This window comes from Prionailurus bengalensis, chromosome X (assembly GCF_016509475.1).
Source record: "Prionailurus bengalensis isolate Pbe53 chromosome X, Fcat_Pben_1.1_paternal_pri, whole genome shotgun sequence".
Lineage (NCBI taxonomy): Eukaryota > Metazoa > Chordata > Mammalia > Carnivora > Felidae > Prionailurus > Prionailurus bengalensis.
In genome coordinates this window covers 25,728,605-25,747,835 of record NC_057361.1, presented here as the reverse complement: position 1 = coordinate 25,747,835, position 19,231 = coordinate 25,728,605, and the positions used below count along the sequence as shown (strand labels likewise).

The 19,231-nt window shown below is 37.0% G+C and overlaps 1 protein-coding gene across 1 annotated transcript in view; it reads right to left on the bottom strand.

Moving 5' to 3' along the window:
- The window catches only part of IL1RAPL1 (interleukin 1 receptor accessory protein like 1), a 319,225-nt gene that overhangs the window by 49,679 nt on the left and 250,315 nt on the right, over window positions 1–19,231 (bottom strand). Inside the window, exons 5-6 of the mRNA XM_043569965.1 lie at window positions 6,263–6,395; window positions 4,201–4,346 (exon numbers count right to left, since the gene is read on the bottom strand). Coding sequence (XP_043425900.1) covers window positions 4,201–4,346; window positions 6,263–6,395 — 279 coding nt within the window. The remainder of the gene's footprint in view (window positions 1–4,200; window positions 4,347–6,262; window positions 6,396–19,231) is intronic.

Here is a 19,231-nt window from a genome sequence, read left to right as displayed (position 1 = left end):
ATTTATGAATAAATGGCAGAAAAGTATGATTAATAGTGACAGCTTCCAGTTCCTTCTCCGAGCTTTTAGTCTTCTGAGTAATACGGCAACTCATCTGAGAATTCCCTAATTGCTAGCATGACAATAATCTGACTCCTTCAGGGACGCCGTGGTCCAAGACCAGAACTATAGACTTGCATGTGCTGTGCCTTGACCTTCTGAACCTTGCCAGGCGGGGAACTTGCAGTCGTGCCACATGTAAACCAAAGTCCTTTCTTTTTCACAAGGATGAGTGGGATAGAACATTCCCCATGATCATAAGCCTCTCAAGGGCAGGAAACTGCATGCCTTGCTGCCTTGGTGAACTGATGACTCAATTGCTGCTGCTCCCTTAAAAGGAAGGCACAAGCTAACTTTAAAAGGGACTTTTGGAGTACCTGACCTTGAAGAACAAACACCTTTTTTGCTTCTTAATGCTTTTGTTTTACTAAAACCAAAATGCTTGCAGTATATATACATATTTGAAAACTGTTGTGCATTTAAGTATGAACGACCGCTCCAACATTGGCCACAATTTTCTTCTCCGTGTCTAGGGAACCAGACAGTATCAGGAAAGTTTTTCAAACAATTTCCTTGATTCTTCAATCATTTATTTTTGTAGTTCTGGAAGCTTTTGTAGCTATGGGCAACTTAACCTTAGGCCACAAATGCTAAAAATAGCCCGGGGGTATTTGACCCTTCCTGGTTGTGTGCCTCCTCAGATACAATTCATTTTCCTTCTTTTCTCCTTATGATCCTGTAGGGGCCAAGGGCAGGCCACCCCAAGATGGGCCACTTTGGCATGAAGATTATTCTGAGCTGAAGGTAACTGAAACCCTACGGGCTCAAGAAAAACTTTTGTCCTTCCCTTAACTACAGACAAGACTGGAAATTAGTGGTCCTTCCCTGAATAAGGGTTATTAGCAGAGATTTTTTTTTAAAATTTATTTGTGACAGAGAGTACATGAGCAGGGAAAGGCAGAGACAGAGGGAGAGAGAGAGAATCCTAAGCAGGCTCCACACTGTCAGTGCAGAGCCTGTCAGGAGGCTCAAGCTCATGAGCTCTGAGATTATGACCTAACCTGAAATCAAGACTGCGAATAGCTGAAATCAAGAATTGAATGCTTAACCCACTGAGCCACCCAGGCATCCCTAGCAGAGATAAATTTTCCCTGAGTGATCCATCTGTATGGTGGGGCAAACACCTAATTACCAAACATCTGTTCTTCCTCTTACCATCCTGTGAAATGCATTCCTTTCCTCCAGAGTCCCTGACCCCTACCCTCTTCTCCTTAGTTCAGGATGACATATATACCTCATTTTTCTTATCTTCAGAATTTCCATGTCTGTGTCGATCCCCCATATATACACTATTAAATTTGATTTTCTCCTGTTAATCTGTCTCAAGTCAATTTGATTCTTAATTCAGCTAGCAGGACCCTTGAAGGGGTTATCTCTGCTAACTATCTCTTGTTCTCTGACGATCAATACTTAACTGTTACTCCTACCTTGTCCTAAAAGAAATATGTGTTGTCCAAGCCAACAGATTTTTTTTAAGTTTATTTATTTATTTTAAGAGAGAGAGAGAGACCACAAGTGAGGGAGGGACAGAGAGAGAAGGAGAGAGGGAACCCCAAGCCAAAACCAAAGAGTTGGGTGCTTGGGGCTCCTGGGTGGCTCAGTCAGTTAAGTGTCCAACTTTGGCTCAGGTCATGATCTCACATTTGCGAGTTCAAGCCCTGCATTGGGCTCTGTGCTGACAGCCTGAAGCCTGCTTCAGATTCTGTGTCTCCCTCTTTCTGTGCCCCTCCCCAGCTTGTGTGTGTGTTTTTTTTCTCTCTTTATCTCAAAGATAAGTAAAAAGAAAAAAACATTAAAATTTTTCTTAAAATATAGTTGGATGCTTAACCAACTGAGCCACCCAGGTGCCCTAAGTCAACAGATTTTTCTAGGTGCCCCATATCTTCTCTCTTCTTGAGAAATAATTCAGACTCTAATTAGAGCATATTCAAGGGAGTGAACAGGATGGTCAAAGTATTATATCCACAGAAAGGAAAAAGAAATTAAAAAAAAAAAAAAAAACTAAACAAGTTGAATCCAGGGAAGTAAAGGCCCAGGAGGATCATGGTGATAGTAAACAAACTTTTGAAGGGCTGTTTGGGAGAAGAGAGATTAAAAGTGTAGAACTCGGGTCAAGGGGCAGACAGTGAAACAGGGATGCTTTCTAACAGGTTTTTCTAGAGATAGATCCTGGCTTCCTTCAGAGGGAATGTGATCCAGTATAAGCTGACAGATCCCTTAGGAAAATGTTACGGAGTGGTTCAGTTACACAACATTTAAGTTGCTTCCAACCCTGGGAAGCTATTTCCGTCCTTTTATAGGCATAACATTCCTAATCTCAATTCCTTTCTGTGAAGCTATAGAAAGAAAGGAACAATCATTGCTACCTGCTCCTTACCTTTCCCCTCCACTCGCATCCTCCAAAGGTAGACTATTTTAATATTGCAGTAAGCTGACAACAGAAGTGTCTGTTTTAATATCTTTCAGTAACATTATTCAAAGGGAATCTATTGCCCGATGAAGTGGGGGGAACAGTCTTCAAGGTTCTCTTTCTTTTTCAACCTCAAAGAGTCTAGGATTAACCATGTGCTTTGAAATTAAAATCATTATGAATTTGCTGAGTAAGAAAACATCAAGTGTACTCACTCCCCAAACTGGAAAGTTTTCACTTAGCATAATGTACAAAAAAACCCATATTTCTCTTGTAATATACATGAAAAATTTCTGCAGTGAAGGCATGGTTCTAAGTTTACAACGGTCTTGTTAAAAAAGAAAAAAAAAAACACAAAAACAAAAACAACAAGCCCCCAGTGGAGTTATCTGCCTCCCTGCCCAACAGCAAAGCAAGACTTAATTATGGTTGGGACCTATCTCGGAAATGTGACCTTTGATTCATTTATTTTTTTGTTTATTTTTTAAATGTTTATTCCTTTTTGAGAGAGAGAGATTGTGAGCAGGGGAGGGGCGAGTAAGAGGGAGACAGAGGATCTGTGCTGCCAGTAGAGAGCCCGATGCGGGACTTGAATTCATGAAGCATGAGATCATGACCTTGAGATCATGCCCTGAGCTGAAGTCAATGCCTAACCCACAGAACCATCCAGCGCCCCAGGAATGTTACCTTTTCAAAGCCAATTTGAAATGACTTGATTAGCACAGGGGAGGTCATCTGCATGATAAAAAGCCCGGCCTTTCCCAGTCTCCCACCTACCTAGGGAAGCCATCCTGGCTTGAAACAATACTTTTCTTTCTTTTGTTAATAATTTCTTGCCCCACCCTCCTTCTTATAAAAGCCTTCCATTTTGTGCAGCTCCTCAGCTCTGCCCCATTCATGGGTCATTTAATAAAGCCAATTAGATCTTCACATTTACTCAGCTGAATTTTGTTTTTCAACAGGCTCTAATTGGAAACAATTCAATCTATATTTATGCATGTTTTAATCCTGTGACTAAGGGTTGTTGCAGAATCACATTTAGTGCAGCAGATATCTTACTTGATCACAACCTGTTTTACTTAAATTATTAATAGTAATAATTGAATAATTCATTAATGAGTAATTAAGGAATTCCTATTAACCCTGAGAAGATATTACACATGTGAAAGCTCTCCAATGCAGAAAACAATGTCGTGATTCTTACACCAAAGAAGGAACCTTCAAACAGAGAACATAATGTGACTTAAAATTATGCCCGTTATTTTTTTCTTGGTTTGCCTCCTTGTAACAATAATAAGCAGCATTTAACTTCACTTCTCTCGTGTACAGGTTTTGTGCCAAGCTCTTCACGTTTCTTGTCTTTTTTCATCCTTAAAACACACTGAAGAGTTGCTACCATTGTTGACCACAGGCTGGCGAGGATCAGGAAACTGAGGCTTAGGGAAGTGAGATATCACCCGCAAGGTTCTAGATTTGGTGGTAAAGCCCAGCAAGGAATCGATGTTTGACTCTAGATCCTGAGCTAGTCACCCTCCCACTGTGTTATCTGCCATGATGGCCCTAATGCTAGTGTGATTGTTTTATTTAGGACAAACTGAGGTAGAAAAGCACACCTTTTTTCTTTTTGGTTCCAATTCTTTCCCTCTCTTTTCTAGTTTCAGGACTACTCAAGCTTAGAAGGTGACACTCACCCCGTTTGTGAAGGAGAACACTGGCATGCCGACGCCCGTTTCCATTTTCAACGTAACAGGAGTAATTTCCCAAGTCACCTTCTTCTACAGAGTCCACGATTAATGAGATGGAAACTTCCTGTTCCCCAAGATGCTCCTTGAGAATTCTAAAATATAAAGCAAAACGAAACAAAAAACCCCACACAAACATACACAAGACGTGAAAAAGAAAAAAAAATTTAGATGAATCTGAATGTGCTGGGAAAATACCTACAGCATCTATGCTTGAAATCTGGCTAGGGATTGACGCTATCTTAATTAAATTATATCATGCCCTTTTCCTCTTCACTTCTAATGAGGAAGCTTGTTTTTGGACATGCTAATGAAGTTGCAGTTAATTATCTCTCATAGCAGGACAATCACACTGTCATGATAAAGAGGTGAGAAGGACCTTGAAGAAAAGTTTACACATTGCTCTCCCTCTAAGAAATATGATATGCTAAAGGTGAGAGAAGCAATTCTAATGTCTTATGCTGGAGGACTAATTATAGATCAGGTTAGTGTTTTTTTCTTCTTTAAAGGAAGAAGAGAACATTTCTGAGCTATTTTGACATTTCGTTCGAAAGCTCCAGCCTGGCATTTTTTAAAAAATGATACATACAAGTCAATTGACGATTTTAAAAGAAATGCCAAAGTATAAACCTACAGGCTAAGTATTCTGATGAAGTGTTTAATTCTGACACTAAAACTAACGGTAAGCACTAACCTCATTTGTCAAAGATTTTCATAATCTTTCAGAGCAAATAGAAAACTTCAAAGAAAGGCTCCCTTTCCCTGCTTCCAATGTCCTCTGCTCTGTTTGGTGACTCGTGTCTGTACATTACTTCCTAATGTTGATTTAAAGAAAAATACCTTTCTGGAATCTTTCTTGAGCACCCATAAAAAGAGAGAGGGGAAAAGTTAGGAGGTTTATTGTCCTTCCTTAACTTTAACATTTCAAAATATGTGGGTAAAAGATAATAGTGAAGTTGTAAATATGAAAAATGGCAGAGGAACAGTTTAGTACATATTGGAGAATTGCCCATCTGGGCATCTCAGAACCCAAGTGGAGTACAATATTCTTGTGTATTTGTTGCCGGGAAGAAGATCCCAATAGAAATAACCCTATATGACAGTTTTATACGTTTTTATTTTCTACTGAAAAACTTTTTCACTTATACCTTTGATCAAGTTTTGAAAGTCTTTGCATTTAAGAAGAGGAAACTTGGTTTACATGCCCACATATACCCAGAAGACGCGACCTTTAGATGGCAGAGTGTTTACACATGATCAGCATTTTGACTCACTTGTAACTTAATTACTATTTATGTGCCTGCTTACTTATACCATGATTAAAAATGAGTATCTATGTCCAAGCATAATTTTAGTCATAATTGAATACTTACTTGGAAGTAAATGAACAAATAAATACTTTTAAAAAAGAGGTTTAAGCATTCTGCCCTCAAAATAGATGGTATTTTTTAATGGTTATTCTTTATCATTCCCACTAGAGTAATACTTAGACCTTAAAGTCGGACTAAAAAAGACAATGAAAATATTTTGTGTATCCTTTATCATCCCTATCAAGTGTTGTAGAGCCTGCTTAATGGCTAAGATATGTAAAAAACATATAAAAGGAAATGACAAAGATTGTGTTTGGTTGAGTCAAAACTTCCTCGTGACAATTAAAAAAGAGCTCTTACAAACAAAAGGCATAATATCATATCAATATCATATCACATCAATATCATATTCCACATTTGATGGTATTTTGGTCTGTCTCATACTCAGTATATTCTTTAGTGAAAAACTTTTTTTTAATTTCCTTTAAATTCTCTGCAAATGGCATCCGTGTTCTGCAATTCCATAGTCAGTCTCGTAATAGTGTCATTGCCATTAAATGTTGAGATATTTTTCTTATGATAGTAACCCCCACCCCCACATAGCAAAAACCCATTTATTTTCCTTTAGCTCACTTTCTGTTCACTAACAGAGCTAATGTTAACTTGACTGTACAAGTTCAAAGAAAAAAAAAATATTTTACCTAATGTCACTTTCCCAAACTCGATTTTCATCCAGATCTTCAATAAACTTCTCTCCTTTCATCCAGTAAATTAAAGGACTGACATCTCCACTGTACCCAAAGAAAGCTCTGCAGGTTAGATTAGCTGAGTCGCCTGCAGAGAGAAGAGATGGAAATGTGTTATAAAACTATTTGTACACTCTTATTTTAGGCAAACTGGCAGGTAAAATTTTAATCACTTCATTGATTTAATGAAACATTAACTTAAAATGTTTTCTCAGGTATTTTTAATCTTTGTCAAATGTATAGAATATGTGCTTTTGACGGCTTGTTTAACGAAATGGGAGTTATAAGATTTTGAAGAAGACTGGTTGGCGATTTTATAGAAGGTTCTCCCAGTTAGGCTTGCCCCATGTTTTTTATACGATTAGATTGAGGTTATGAATTGTTGAGAATGATACCAGAGAGGTGATGTGCCCTTCTCAAAGCATGGTATCAGAGGGTACATAGTATTAGTAATTACAAGATTTTACAGGGCAGGTGGAAGGGGGTGGGAAATAGAAAGGAAACAAAATCTTTGGATGGGAAAGAAAAGGAACTGCAAATCCAGAATCCCCTAAAAATGTTATTAAAATATCATCACTATATATGGAATCATGTTTTAATTAAGGAAACCGACACATGCTCAGGTAGAAAAGCACATTAAAAAACAAATGAACAACTCATGAGAATAAATACTTGGGATTTTTATTAGATGTAAAATCAATGATGCAACTGCAGAGATTAGTTTCGTTCAACATGCTACTCAGGAGACACCATTGTAATGATCAGTGCAGATTGGTTGACTACTTAATAAGGTAAGTGGAGGTCTCTGACTAAAAGGTGGAAGTGAATATAATGCCTGCAAAAGGAAGGTGTATTTCCAGACAGGTTATGCCATTTTGCAAATACTTGGATTTAAGGCCTTAGCCAGCATCAGAGAACCGAAATATTCCAGTACACATGAGTTAGAAGATCCTGTTGCCTCTAAGTGGAACCAGAAAATGCACGACAAGATAGGGATCTGTCAGGGCTTATTCCAACTTGAATTGGGGCAAGGGAACTCTTAGGGTATATAGAGTGCCAAGGGCAGACTGCCACAAGATGGGCTACTTTGGCATAATGATTATTTTATTCTATTATAATTTTATTTTAGTATTTTTTTAATTTTCTTTTTTCTTAATGTTTATTATTTTTGAGAGAGAGAGAGAGAGAGAGAGCAAGCAGGGAAGGGGCAGAGAGAGGGAGACACAGAATTGGAAGCAGAGAGCTCTCAGCACAGAATTATTTTACTATTTTTTTAATGTTTATTTTTGAGAGCAAGTGAGCAAGAGAGAGAGAGCAAGCACGGAAGGGACAGAGAGAGAGGCAGACACATACTCTGAAGCAGGCTCCAGGCTCCAAGCTGTCAGCACAGAGCCCTATGTGGGGCTTGAACCGACGAGCCATGAGATCATGACCTGAGCTGAAGTCAGAAGCTCAACCAACTGAGCCACCCAGGCGCCCCGGCATACTGGTTATTTTAAATAAAAGTTACTTAAGAGACAGACTGTACAAGAAACACATCCAGACAGTCTTCTGTCTCCCTGAAAGCAGGAAATAAATATCCCCTGTGAAAGGTATTCTCCCTGTACCAAAAGGAAAAAAGACATCCTTATCACCAAAGGGAATTTAGAGCTGAGAAGGCTGAGAAAACAATCGTTGTTGTTTTTACCAATGTACAAGTGCAGTCCAAATTCTGTTTGGAATTCCTTACTAATGGAAACTCTCAAAGTTTTTTTGGTCCTGTCAATTCCTCAGAGATTTATTGCCTCTTTGAAAAGTAAACAAACAAACAAACAAACAAACAAACCAAAACCAAAACCAAAAAAACAACTGCCTGCCTTAGTCATTTCTTTAGGAATCAATTTCATTATTGGGCCTTTGTGTGCACATAATAAAACTTTGACTTTTTTCTCCTGTAAATCTGTCTCACATCAATTCTTAGTCCAGCTGGAAGAGCTTGAATGGTAAAGGAAGAATTTTTCCTTCCCCTTAGGTATTACAAGAAGGGCTGAAAACTAGGCCCCAGCAACACATTTGTTGGCATGTGAAGCAAGCAAACTTTCTTGTCTTCATAAATTTTTGAGAAGATTCTAAAGGATCCTGACAACTAAATGCCTTTAAAGTGCAAGGAAGGAGGATCCTAAAGACTGGAAACCTCAGAGTTATGAGTTAATAGTGAACATAGTCGGAAATTGTGCTTATGAGTGATTGCTTGAGTATACCTACTTGCAAATGACATATTTGATAAAGGGTTAGTATCCAAAATATATAAAGAACTTATAAAACTCAACACCCCCCAAAACAAATAATCCAATTAAAGAATGGACAGAAGACATGGATAGACATTTTTCCAAAGAAGACAGACAGATGGCCAACAGACAGATAAAAGGATGCTCAACATCACTCATCATCAGGGAATACAAATCAAAACTACAATGAGATATCACCTCACACCTGTCAGAATGGCTAAAATTAACAACACAAGAAACAACAGGTGTTGGCAAGGATGTGGAAAAAGAGGAACTCTGTTGCACTATTGGTGGGAATGCAAACTGGTGCAGGCACTCTGGAAAACAATATGGAGGTTCTTCAAAAAGTTAAAATGGAACTATCAGCAATTGTACTACTAGATATTTCCCCAATGGATAAAAAAATATTAATTCGAAGGGATACATGCACCCTGATATGTGTGTGTGGTATATATGTACATATACACACACACTGGAATATTACTCAGCCATAGAAAGAATGAACTCTTGCCATTTACAATGACATGGATGGAGCTAGAGAGTATTACGCTAAATGAAATAAGTCAGTCAGAAAAAGACAACTACCATATGATTTCACTCATATGAGAGAGAGAGATTGGGAAGTTGCCAGCTGCTTCTGAATGCAATCGGGATAGAGTCAACCTGAGCAGAGCTCTGTTCTGTGAAGAGATTTTTGAGTGGTTTCTCTTAATTATACCTACTTGTGTGGCTGAACAAAAGGCACCATACCCCTTCTCATGCATAGCTATGCTAGGAGGAAAGGACAGCAAGAGTGCCCCTGGGAAGTCAGTCCGGAAGGAAGTGCCAGCTGAAGTCTGGCTCACACCTGAGACTACCCAATTGCCTACGGGTTGGGGAGGAAAACTGTGTCCACCCAGTAAGTACTTTTCTTTTGAGAAATGACAACTAATCACATGAGTGCCAGAGAACTGTGACTTTGGATCCCAAGTATGTATTACCTGTGTGTGAAAGCATGATTAAAGGACTACTGTCCCTCCCTGTTATGTTGAATAAGAACCAAGAGTTGATGGAAATTCATGGGTCAGGGTGGGATCTAGGGAGAGATGATGCACTTATACCCAAAAGGGCAGAAAGAAATTAAGAAGGGCAGATAGGAAAATAGAAATTAGGAGATTTAGGGAATTATGTAGTTAGGAAATAGGAATTAAGAAATTCAAAACAATACGACTGTGTTTACACCTTGGGCGGATGAAGCAGGACACGTCAGTTACATAACAGGTTTTTAGCATGTGAATTTTAGAAGCCGTCCATCCGTGATTCATTTCACATTCTCATGCTTTTTAATGTTATATTCTTTGCTTTAAATTTTCTTCATTTCCACTTCTTCCGAAAGAATGACTTGGCTTTTCTAGAAATAGTCTTTCTGTCTTTTCTTCTCCCATAGCCCTTGGGACATATGTCTGTACTTTATCATAACATATTCCTTACAATACTTGGTTTGTTTGCATGTCTAACCCAGAGGCAGAAATTGTATGTGTATTTACCTTTGTACATCACTAGGACCCATTACAGTGTCTTGAATGTGTTAGGAACTCAGTACATAATTTCAAATGAATAACCTGCTTAATATCTCTTGTACTTGCATTTCCCCTTGGTTCCTTGTTTTCAAAGCTTCATTTATTAAAGGTTACATGTCTACAGCCTATCTCAAAAGGCCAAGTCTATCTTATAAACCAGTCTTCAACATTGCAAATGCAGAACCTCCTCATTCAGATGTTATTTCACTTGCGGGCTGGAGCCGGTTCATACCAGTAGGAGTCAATGAGTACAATTTTCAGAAATTCTTGTAAGCAGGTTGTTAAACACAGTCATTATTAAAAAATCAAATTATAGAAGCTTACAATTAAATATACTGTATTAAAAACAAAGGTATTAGACATTTAAAGCTCAAAAATTCCAAATTACTTGGCTAGATTCTTCATCGACAGTATCTGTATGGCATAAATATTATTTAATAGTTTGCCACCGCACATCTTTCCCCAACTGTACATTTAGTGATCTTATGTTGGTAGCTTGCAATCATGAGCCATGGTGGGAGTATATACCCCAGAAGTTGCCAAATTCTACAATTCAGGTTATGATTTATTGTTTTTGTTGTCTGTCTATACTTGAGGCAACATGGAGAAAATGTTATTAATGTAGATTAAACTTAACAGTGTCAGGCCTACGGCTGTTATATTGGTAAAAGCACAAACATAAAAATATTCCTCTCATATTCAAAAACCATAATTTGATTCAGTAAAGAAGTAGCTTACATCAATGATAAACAAATACAGTTCTGACATATATCTCCAGTGTCTCACTCCTATTTGCCAATGCAAATTAAAGGGTCAAGACCACTTAGATGTCAGAATTACACTTGGAGAACCAATGGTTAAGCATTTACCGGCACACTACTCTCTTTAAAACTGTTCTCTCAAAGAAATTGCACACATGTAAGAATAATAATTCACATATCAATTTACCCATGTAAATCGTTTTTAGTATAGTCACAGAACCAGGAACACAATCAACTCTAGGAAACTTTCATCCCTCAAAGAAATGTTGACCCAATTGGTCACTAGTCATTTCATCCCAATCTTCCCCAGCCTTCAACGACCACTAATCTACTTCTAATTTCTGGCTCTATGGATTTGCCTATTTTGGACATCTTGTATAGGTGGAATCATACAGTACGTAGCCTTTTGTGCCTGGCTTCTCATGCTTAGCTTAATATTTTCAAGGTTCATCCATGTTACAGCATTTATCAGTATCTCATTCCTCTTTGTGGCTAAATAATATTCCATTGAATGGGTGTACCATATTTGGTTTATCCATTCATTAGTTGATGGATATTTGAGTTGTTTCCACTCTTTGGCTATAAATAATAATGTTGCTTTGAACACTCCTGTACAAATTTTTGTGTGGACATAAATGATTTCATTTCTCTTGAGTGGATTCTAAAAGTAGAACTTATAACTAAAAGTCAAATTTCTGGGTCATAAGATAATTCTATGTTTAAATCTTTGACGAATTGCCAACCTGTGGATTTCCAAAGTGGTTATTCCATTGTATATTCTGACCAGCAATGTACAAATGAGGGTTTCAATTTCCCCATATACTTACCAAAACTTATATCTATCTTTTAGATTATAGCCATTCTAGTGAGTGTGAAGTATTATCTTTTTGTGGTTCTTACCATTCATATTAAACCAAAAATTTTTGTTACATATAATTATTATTAATACTCAATGTTGTTCAAAATATAAAAACAATATCAGGATAAAAGGGCTTTTATTAGACCACAGAATGTAATTGTCAACATCATGCCTAAAATGCTTATTTCTCCACCGTTGTGTTGTAGATCCTCTGATGGATTTATAATTTTAGATGAGACTTCATACCAACAGAACAAGTTATCAAAGGCTTACACTCTTTAAGAAAAACTACAAGGAGTTATTTCCAAATGTTTAAAAGTAGACAAATATTAAATAAGAAGTTAATATAAATGGGGCCCACAGGATTATCTCCTTTAAATCCAATACAAGAACACCTATTCGCATCATTTTTATATGAAAATTTCTTTGTAGTTCTGCTACAACAAGACATAAGCAAAAAACAACTGTAAGGTGCTTTAAAAGGATGATAAAAGTATTATTTGAATACAATAAAATTGCACACTTAACCAACTTAAAAGACCTGCTATTTTTACTTTCTTTGAAGAGTTCTTTCTTTCAACCGTCCAAATATAAGAAATATATAACAATCTCAGGGCGACTAGGTGGCCCAGTTGGTTAAGTGTCTGACTTTTGATTTCAGCTCAGGTCATGACCTCGCAGTTCGTGCGTTCAAGCCCTGTGTTGGTCTCCACACTGACAGCGTGCAGCCTGCTTGGGATTCTCTCTTTCCCCTCTCTCTCTCTCTCTCTCACTCTCTCTCTCCTTTCCCTGCTCATGTGTGTGCATGCACGTTCTCTCTCAAAATAAAGAAATGAACTTAAAAAAAGAAATATATAATAGTCTCTTAACAACAAAGTGTCAAAGTTTGGCCTTTTGATATAACAGACTTTTGTATTTGTATTACAAAATGTAAACATCTGTACATTTTGAGTTGTTCTATATGCAATTTGAGTTATTCTAAACAGAATCATATAAAAAATATACCCATATCTTGTCAAAAATATGACTCATCATCCCTATAGAACAAATGGAGTGTATGTGGTAATGGTTAATGAGAGGGCTATCCACCCTCTTAATATATTTGGATGGAATTTCACATCCAGAAAAAATGTCCTGAAGAAACTCAAGAGCCAGAACATGCAAAATAAAAACAACAGAGAATGCAGGCTTAAAGAGCATTAATTCTAAAATTATTAAAAGCTTGCTTATAAAATTTTAAAATGAGACACAGTCTGCCTAATATGAGATTGTAGGACATTCTACCTCAGCACATTGGGACCCTGTGGCAATGAACAAGTGAAGAAGGCAATTCAGGAGAAACAAGTTTTCCTTAATGGGGTAGATTTGGGAGCCTGACATATTTGAGTTTTTTTTAAAGTATATGATTTATAGCAAATTAATGTACTTTTATTTTAGCTAGTTAATGTGCTTTTAAATTATTTTTTCTTTAATCTTATTCTCTAGGAGTCACTGATTTTTATCATACTTTTGTCAGCCTTAAGAGGAAAACCTTATGGTTATCTATGGTCTATGATATCTAAAAATCAACATCATACTAATTTCCATAGTAACCACAAAGAAAATAATAAAAATCTTATTTACATGAGAATTAAACAACAAATTATAACAAGAGATGGTTGTGGATAAACCACAAAATCATATCAAGTCAGTTTAAAAGTTTTATGAAATACACACACACACACACACACACATACACACACACACACACACACACATATATCATTTGTACATTTTTGGTTGGAAAAAGTAAATATTTTTGAAGTCTATTCTCAAGCTACATTTTAAAATCTATTTACCTCATTTTAAGAGCGAGAAGGAGAGTGCAGAGGGAGGGGGGAGAGAGAGAGAGCGAATGACAGAGAATCCCAAGCAGGCTCTGCATTGCCAGGTCAGAGCCTGACTTGGGGCTCGAACTCACTGACTGTGAGATCATGACACATACCATGGGACTGTAACCAGAGCTGAAACCAAGAGTTGGACGCACAAACGACTGAGTCACTTAGGCGCCCTGACAAGCTATATTTTAGATTTAATGTTACTGCTAAAAAAAAAAAAATCTAATAAGTTGTAGAATTCAGCAAAATTAATCTGTATTCATTTAGAAATTTAAGTAGATAGCTATTGTCAATAACTATCCTTACAAAAAAGTATAATGATAGTAACAGGGGACAGACAGCATGTGGATGGTCCAAAGAAAGAGCAACATGTATTGACTTTTATATATTTTCTTAAATAAAAAATTGGATATATTTAAGGTGTACAGCATGATTTTTATATACAAACATTCACACACATATAGTGAAATGATTACTACAGTAAAGATAATGAAGATATCATCTCCTCACATTGTTAATTTTCTATTTTTTGGGATGAGAGCCCCCGGCATCTACTCTCTTAGTGAATGTCCAGCATTCAGTACAGTATTTTTAACTATAGTCATCATCCTGTACATTAGATCTCTAGACTTGTTCATCTTACATAACTGCAACTTTGTCCCTTTTGACCATCTCTCCACCCCCCCTCATAACCACTGTTCTACTCTCTCCTTTTATGTACATGTTTTTTTAGATTCCACATATAAGTGCGATCATGCAGTTTTTTTCTTCTCTGTCTGGCTTATTTCACTTAATGTCTTCCAGGCTCATCCATGTGGTTGTGCAAATGGCGGGATCTCCTTTTTTTTTTTAATGTTTATTCATTAATTTTGAGAGACAGAAGAGTACACAAGCAGGAGAGGGGCACAGAGAAGGTGAGACAGAATCCCAAGCAGGCTCTGCACCATCAGAGCAGAATCTGATGGGGGGCTCAAACTCACAAATCATGAGATCATGACCTGAGCTGAGATCAAGAGTCAGATGTCTGACTGAGCCACCCAGGTGCCCCAGGATCTCCTTTTTAAGGCTGAATAAATTTCACCTCACATATATATATTCTCACAATTGCTCAATCCATTCATCCATCAATGGGCAATTAAGCTATTTCCAATCTTGACTATTGTGAATGGCTAATAGTTATGTGAAAAGGCACTCAACATCACAAATCATCAGGGAAATGCAAATCCAAACCACAATGTGGGGTGCCCAGATGGCTTAGTCATGATCTCAGGATCCTGCAAATTCCACCTCTGGCTCCGTGCTGACAGCACAGAGCCTGCTTGGGATTCTTTCTCTCCCTCTCTCCCTCTGCCCCTTCCTTGCCCTCTCTCTTTCTCTCAAAAATAAAAGAACTTAAACAAAAAAACAAAACACAATGAGATCTCAGCCCATACCTTTTAGGATGGCTATTATAAAAAAAAATTAAAAGGTAAAAAATGTTGACAAGAATGTGGAGAAAAGAGAATCCTTTACACTGTTGGTGGGAATGTAAATTGGTACAGACATTACAGAAAAAAAAGTATGCAGTTTCTTCAAAAAACCAAAAACAGAACTATCATATCATCCAGCAATCTCTCTTCTGGGTACATTCCTGAAGGAAATGAAATAACTACCTTGAAGAGATATCTGTACTCTCATGTTTATTGCAAAATGTACTTAAAGACAACAATAAAAATAACATGATTTTTGGCCCTCTGGCAGAGATATGGCTCTTTGGAATCAATTGCAATGCTCAGAAAGGGTACTGGACCTAACTACAGGCAATGAGTTTTCAGAATTGAATTATAATTGGGAAACAAAAATTAATTTCACATGACACAACAAAAAATTGAGATTTGTTAAATATTATTATAAGAAAGATAAACTAGGAGATTATTGTTTTATAAATCTTGGAGGAAAAATCATTTTTAGAATTAGTCTAGAAACTACCAGAAAGTTCAAGATTGACATATTTGAATATATAATTAGTAAAATTTTAGTAGAATGGAAAATAATACAAAGAAAATGAAGACAACAGAGAATGATTATAAATTTTTCTTTATTGTATTTGTTATCTGATATATGTCTGAGTATGTTTTCCATTAAAAACAAAAAGCGATAAAGAACTTTTAGCACAGTGCCGAAAAGGTCATTAATAGATTAATATTCCAGATATTCAACTTGAAAACTATCACAGCCAGATTTAAAAAAAATTAAGTTTATTTATTTTTTTAGTAATTTCTACACCCAACATAGGGCTCAAACTCATGACCCTGAGATCAAAAGTTACATGCATTTCTGACTGAGCTAGCCAGGCCCCTCAGCCAGATTTTGATAGCAACTTGAGGAAATATTATTAGTATTGCAACTCCTAATGCTACCATTAACCTTGTTTATTTTTGCAATTTTCCATTAACTTTCAGGCCATATTTGTTATACTCCCATATCTTCAACAGTATCAGTTAGTTTAGACAAATATGGCTTCAGACTTGACTTTTTTTTTGCTTACTTTACTTAAGCCAGTGAATCTCAAACTTACTGCCAAAAATCTGACCCATCCCCAACCAGGTATTGACTCAGCAAGTGTGGAGGGTTACAAGGATTTTCATTTTTAATAAGTACTCCCAGGTGATTCTCTTGTGAGCGGTGACAGTTAACTGTCTGGAACAATTTCTTCTTACCTTGGACTTTGTTTAAAGTGGAATTGGGGCTCAGAAAAGAAACCAGATTGAAAAACATTTAGGCAGGGCCCTCAGGCAGGAAGCAGGGACAGGGAGGCTGGGGAAGAGGAAACAGGGTTCATAATAATGACAGTGGTGGGTAGAGAGGTAGCAGTGTAGACAGAGATGTCTGACTGGGTCCCTGATAACCTAATCCAAGCTACCGAAATACATTCTCTTTCCTAAGGAATGTAGGAAAGAAAAATTGTGTTTCCGTGGAAAATTACTCATTTATCTACTGCATACCTTTCTGAGTTATCAGATGCCAGCTCTTCACTGCCTTTAGCTATTTTTCGACTCTAAATTGTAAGTAACTGATATGTAAATTCTCTCAGGTCTGGTAGTGATTTAATTGACTTCATTTTCCCCCTGCTCTCTTAGCTCCTTCCCACCCCCAACCCAGAGAAAAATCAATTTCGTCTCGAGTTGGAATTCATGTCAACATTCCTTTACTCTGCATGAATCTGCTATTTTGACTTTACCTTGGGGCCGGTCATAACATCTGCCTGATTTCTTCGTATCATACAAGCAAAATTTCTTTAACATGTATTCATTCTGATATCTGTACGAAGGTCATGATTGTAAATTTTTCTGGAAGTTATCTGTTAACAGGAATACAATGCTTGCCTCATTGCTTATCACTGCCATTGAAATAATCAACATATTATATTTACATATACATGATCTGTCTCTGACATTTGTTTGATTCCTGAAAGATTTTACGGACATTCTCCTTATTCTTTTTTTCAAATATAATAATCGGCCACAGAATTTTATTTTTACTCTGTTGAAGTTCGGACTCTTTAACTTGTTACCAAGAGAAACTCCATTTTTTCTGTGGTGTGCTCTGTAATTTGCTGTAACATGAGATTTCTGATAAGGCAATCCTAGCCTGTGATTCAGAGTCGAGAACCACAGCTCTTCCTCATCCTCAACCACTTAGATATTGAAAAAACACCTTCAGTCTCTTCTCTGAAAGCCAAGTGATTGTGCTAATACTATTTACTACACTTAACCAGAAACACAGGAAATTAGCATCAGAATTCCACAAGTCACAGAGAAGGGAGAGACACATTAATTGAACTGTCCTCTCCGTTTTGTTTCTTTGTTTTCCTTCAAATAATAGCAGAAAACTTTAACCCATGGTGTGGGGAGCCAAACGCATCAAATGTATCAGGCAGCCAGGGCCGGAATCCTGAAGATAAAGGTATTCTTGCGGTCTCAAGGTGATACCGGTAGAAGCTACAGTAAAATGCACTAAATGCTTCTGCTGCTTTTTTGGTCGAAAGGTGCCCTGTCAGCTCAATCTTACCCGGTTCAGAAGGAAGCATTTGAAAATTGATCATGAAAAATCGTTTGCTATCTAAAATAAGAACAATGCTTGTCATATGGCAGGCTTTCAAGTAGGCCAATGTGAGGAGGCCTGAGAGGAAAAATAATATGTTTTCCCTTCAACCAGGGGATTCTAATCGGCAGCAGGGACACTTGTTATTTAGGGCAACCTTCTAATTAGGTATCCTCTGACCATTTCTAACACTGCTGAGATCAGAGATTCTCTCTCCACTAGAGGACACTCTCTAACACTGGGAAAAAAAACCCAAAACCCCAAAACCTCACCTTTTTAATTAAAAGAAAATTTCTTCTTCTAATTAAAAAGCATCAATATCCAGAGGTCTTACTCCGAATCAGGCAATAGTGAGCATTTTGTTCTTTTTTTTTTCTTTGCCATGTGTCAAACACCATTTATTTTCTCATTTAATCATCAACACATCTTGATTCCCAGGAAATTAATATATCCTGGCTTAGTTGAGAATGAACTGGTCAAGGTCTCCCATATGGACAGAAAATTCTGTGGAGAGGAATAAGAAATTTAGCCAGTGGATTCTCAAATTTTCTGGGAGGTGCGTATAACAGAATCAGATATTCTTTTATACTTTATGTACATATTTTATATACATAAAGTTGTGATTTGTAAGGGGGGGTTGGTTTTGTTTGTCCATTGTTCCTTTTTCTGGTAAACAAAATCCCCAATTCCACCCTCCTCGTGTAAGAGAACTACTTTCCTAAGTGTCAGCCAATTACAGTACCCTATCCTCTTGGGTATAGTGATTGAGATCAGTGTGTAGCCAGTGGTTGGCTACGGGGGTTGACATATGACCCAAATGGCACCAATGATAATTCCTCCCTATTTCAACAGGAGGGAAAAGACCATTCTTTTAAAAAATCCAGGTAAAACTGGTATATGACATTATATAAGTTTCAGGTGTATGTTCAAATTGGACATCTGTATACACTATAAAGTGATCATCACTGAAAGTCTAGTTACCATCCATCACTATACGATGAATATCCATCATCCATTTAGCTCTCCCACAACCTCCGTCCCCTCTTATGACCACAATTTTTTCTCTGTCTCTATAAGTTTGTTTGTTTTATTTGTTCATTTGCTTTGCCTTTTTTGATTTCACATATGAGGAAAGTGATACAGTATTTGTCTTTCTCCATCTGACTTAATTCACCTAGCATAATACCCTCAAGTTCCATCCAAGTTGTTACAAATGGCAGGATTTCATTCTTCTTTATAGCTGTGTAGCATTATATATACATAGCATTACATATATATATATATATATATACACACACACACACATATATATAGCATTATATATATGTAGCATTATATATAGATATATTTATATCGATATATATATATATATATAATATATGTATATATATTATATATATAAAATCTATTGATGGGCACTCAATCTTCTTAAATTTACTGAGAATTGTTTTGTGGCCTAACCTGTGATGTATCCTGGAGAAGGTTCCATGTGCACTTGAGAAGAATGCATATTCTGCT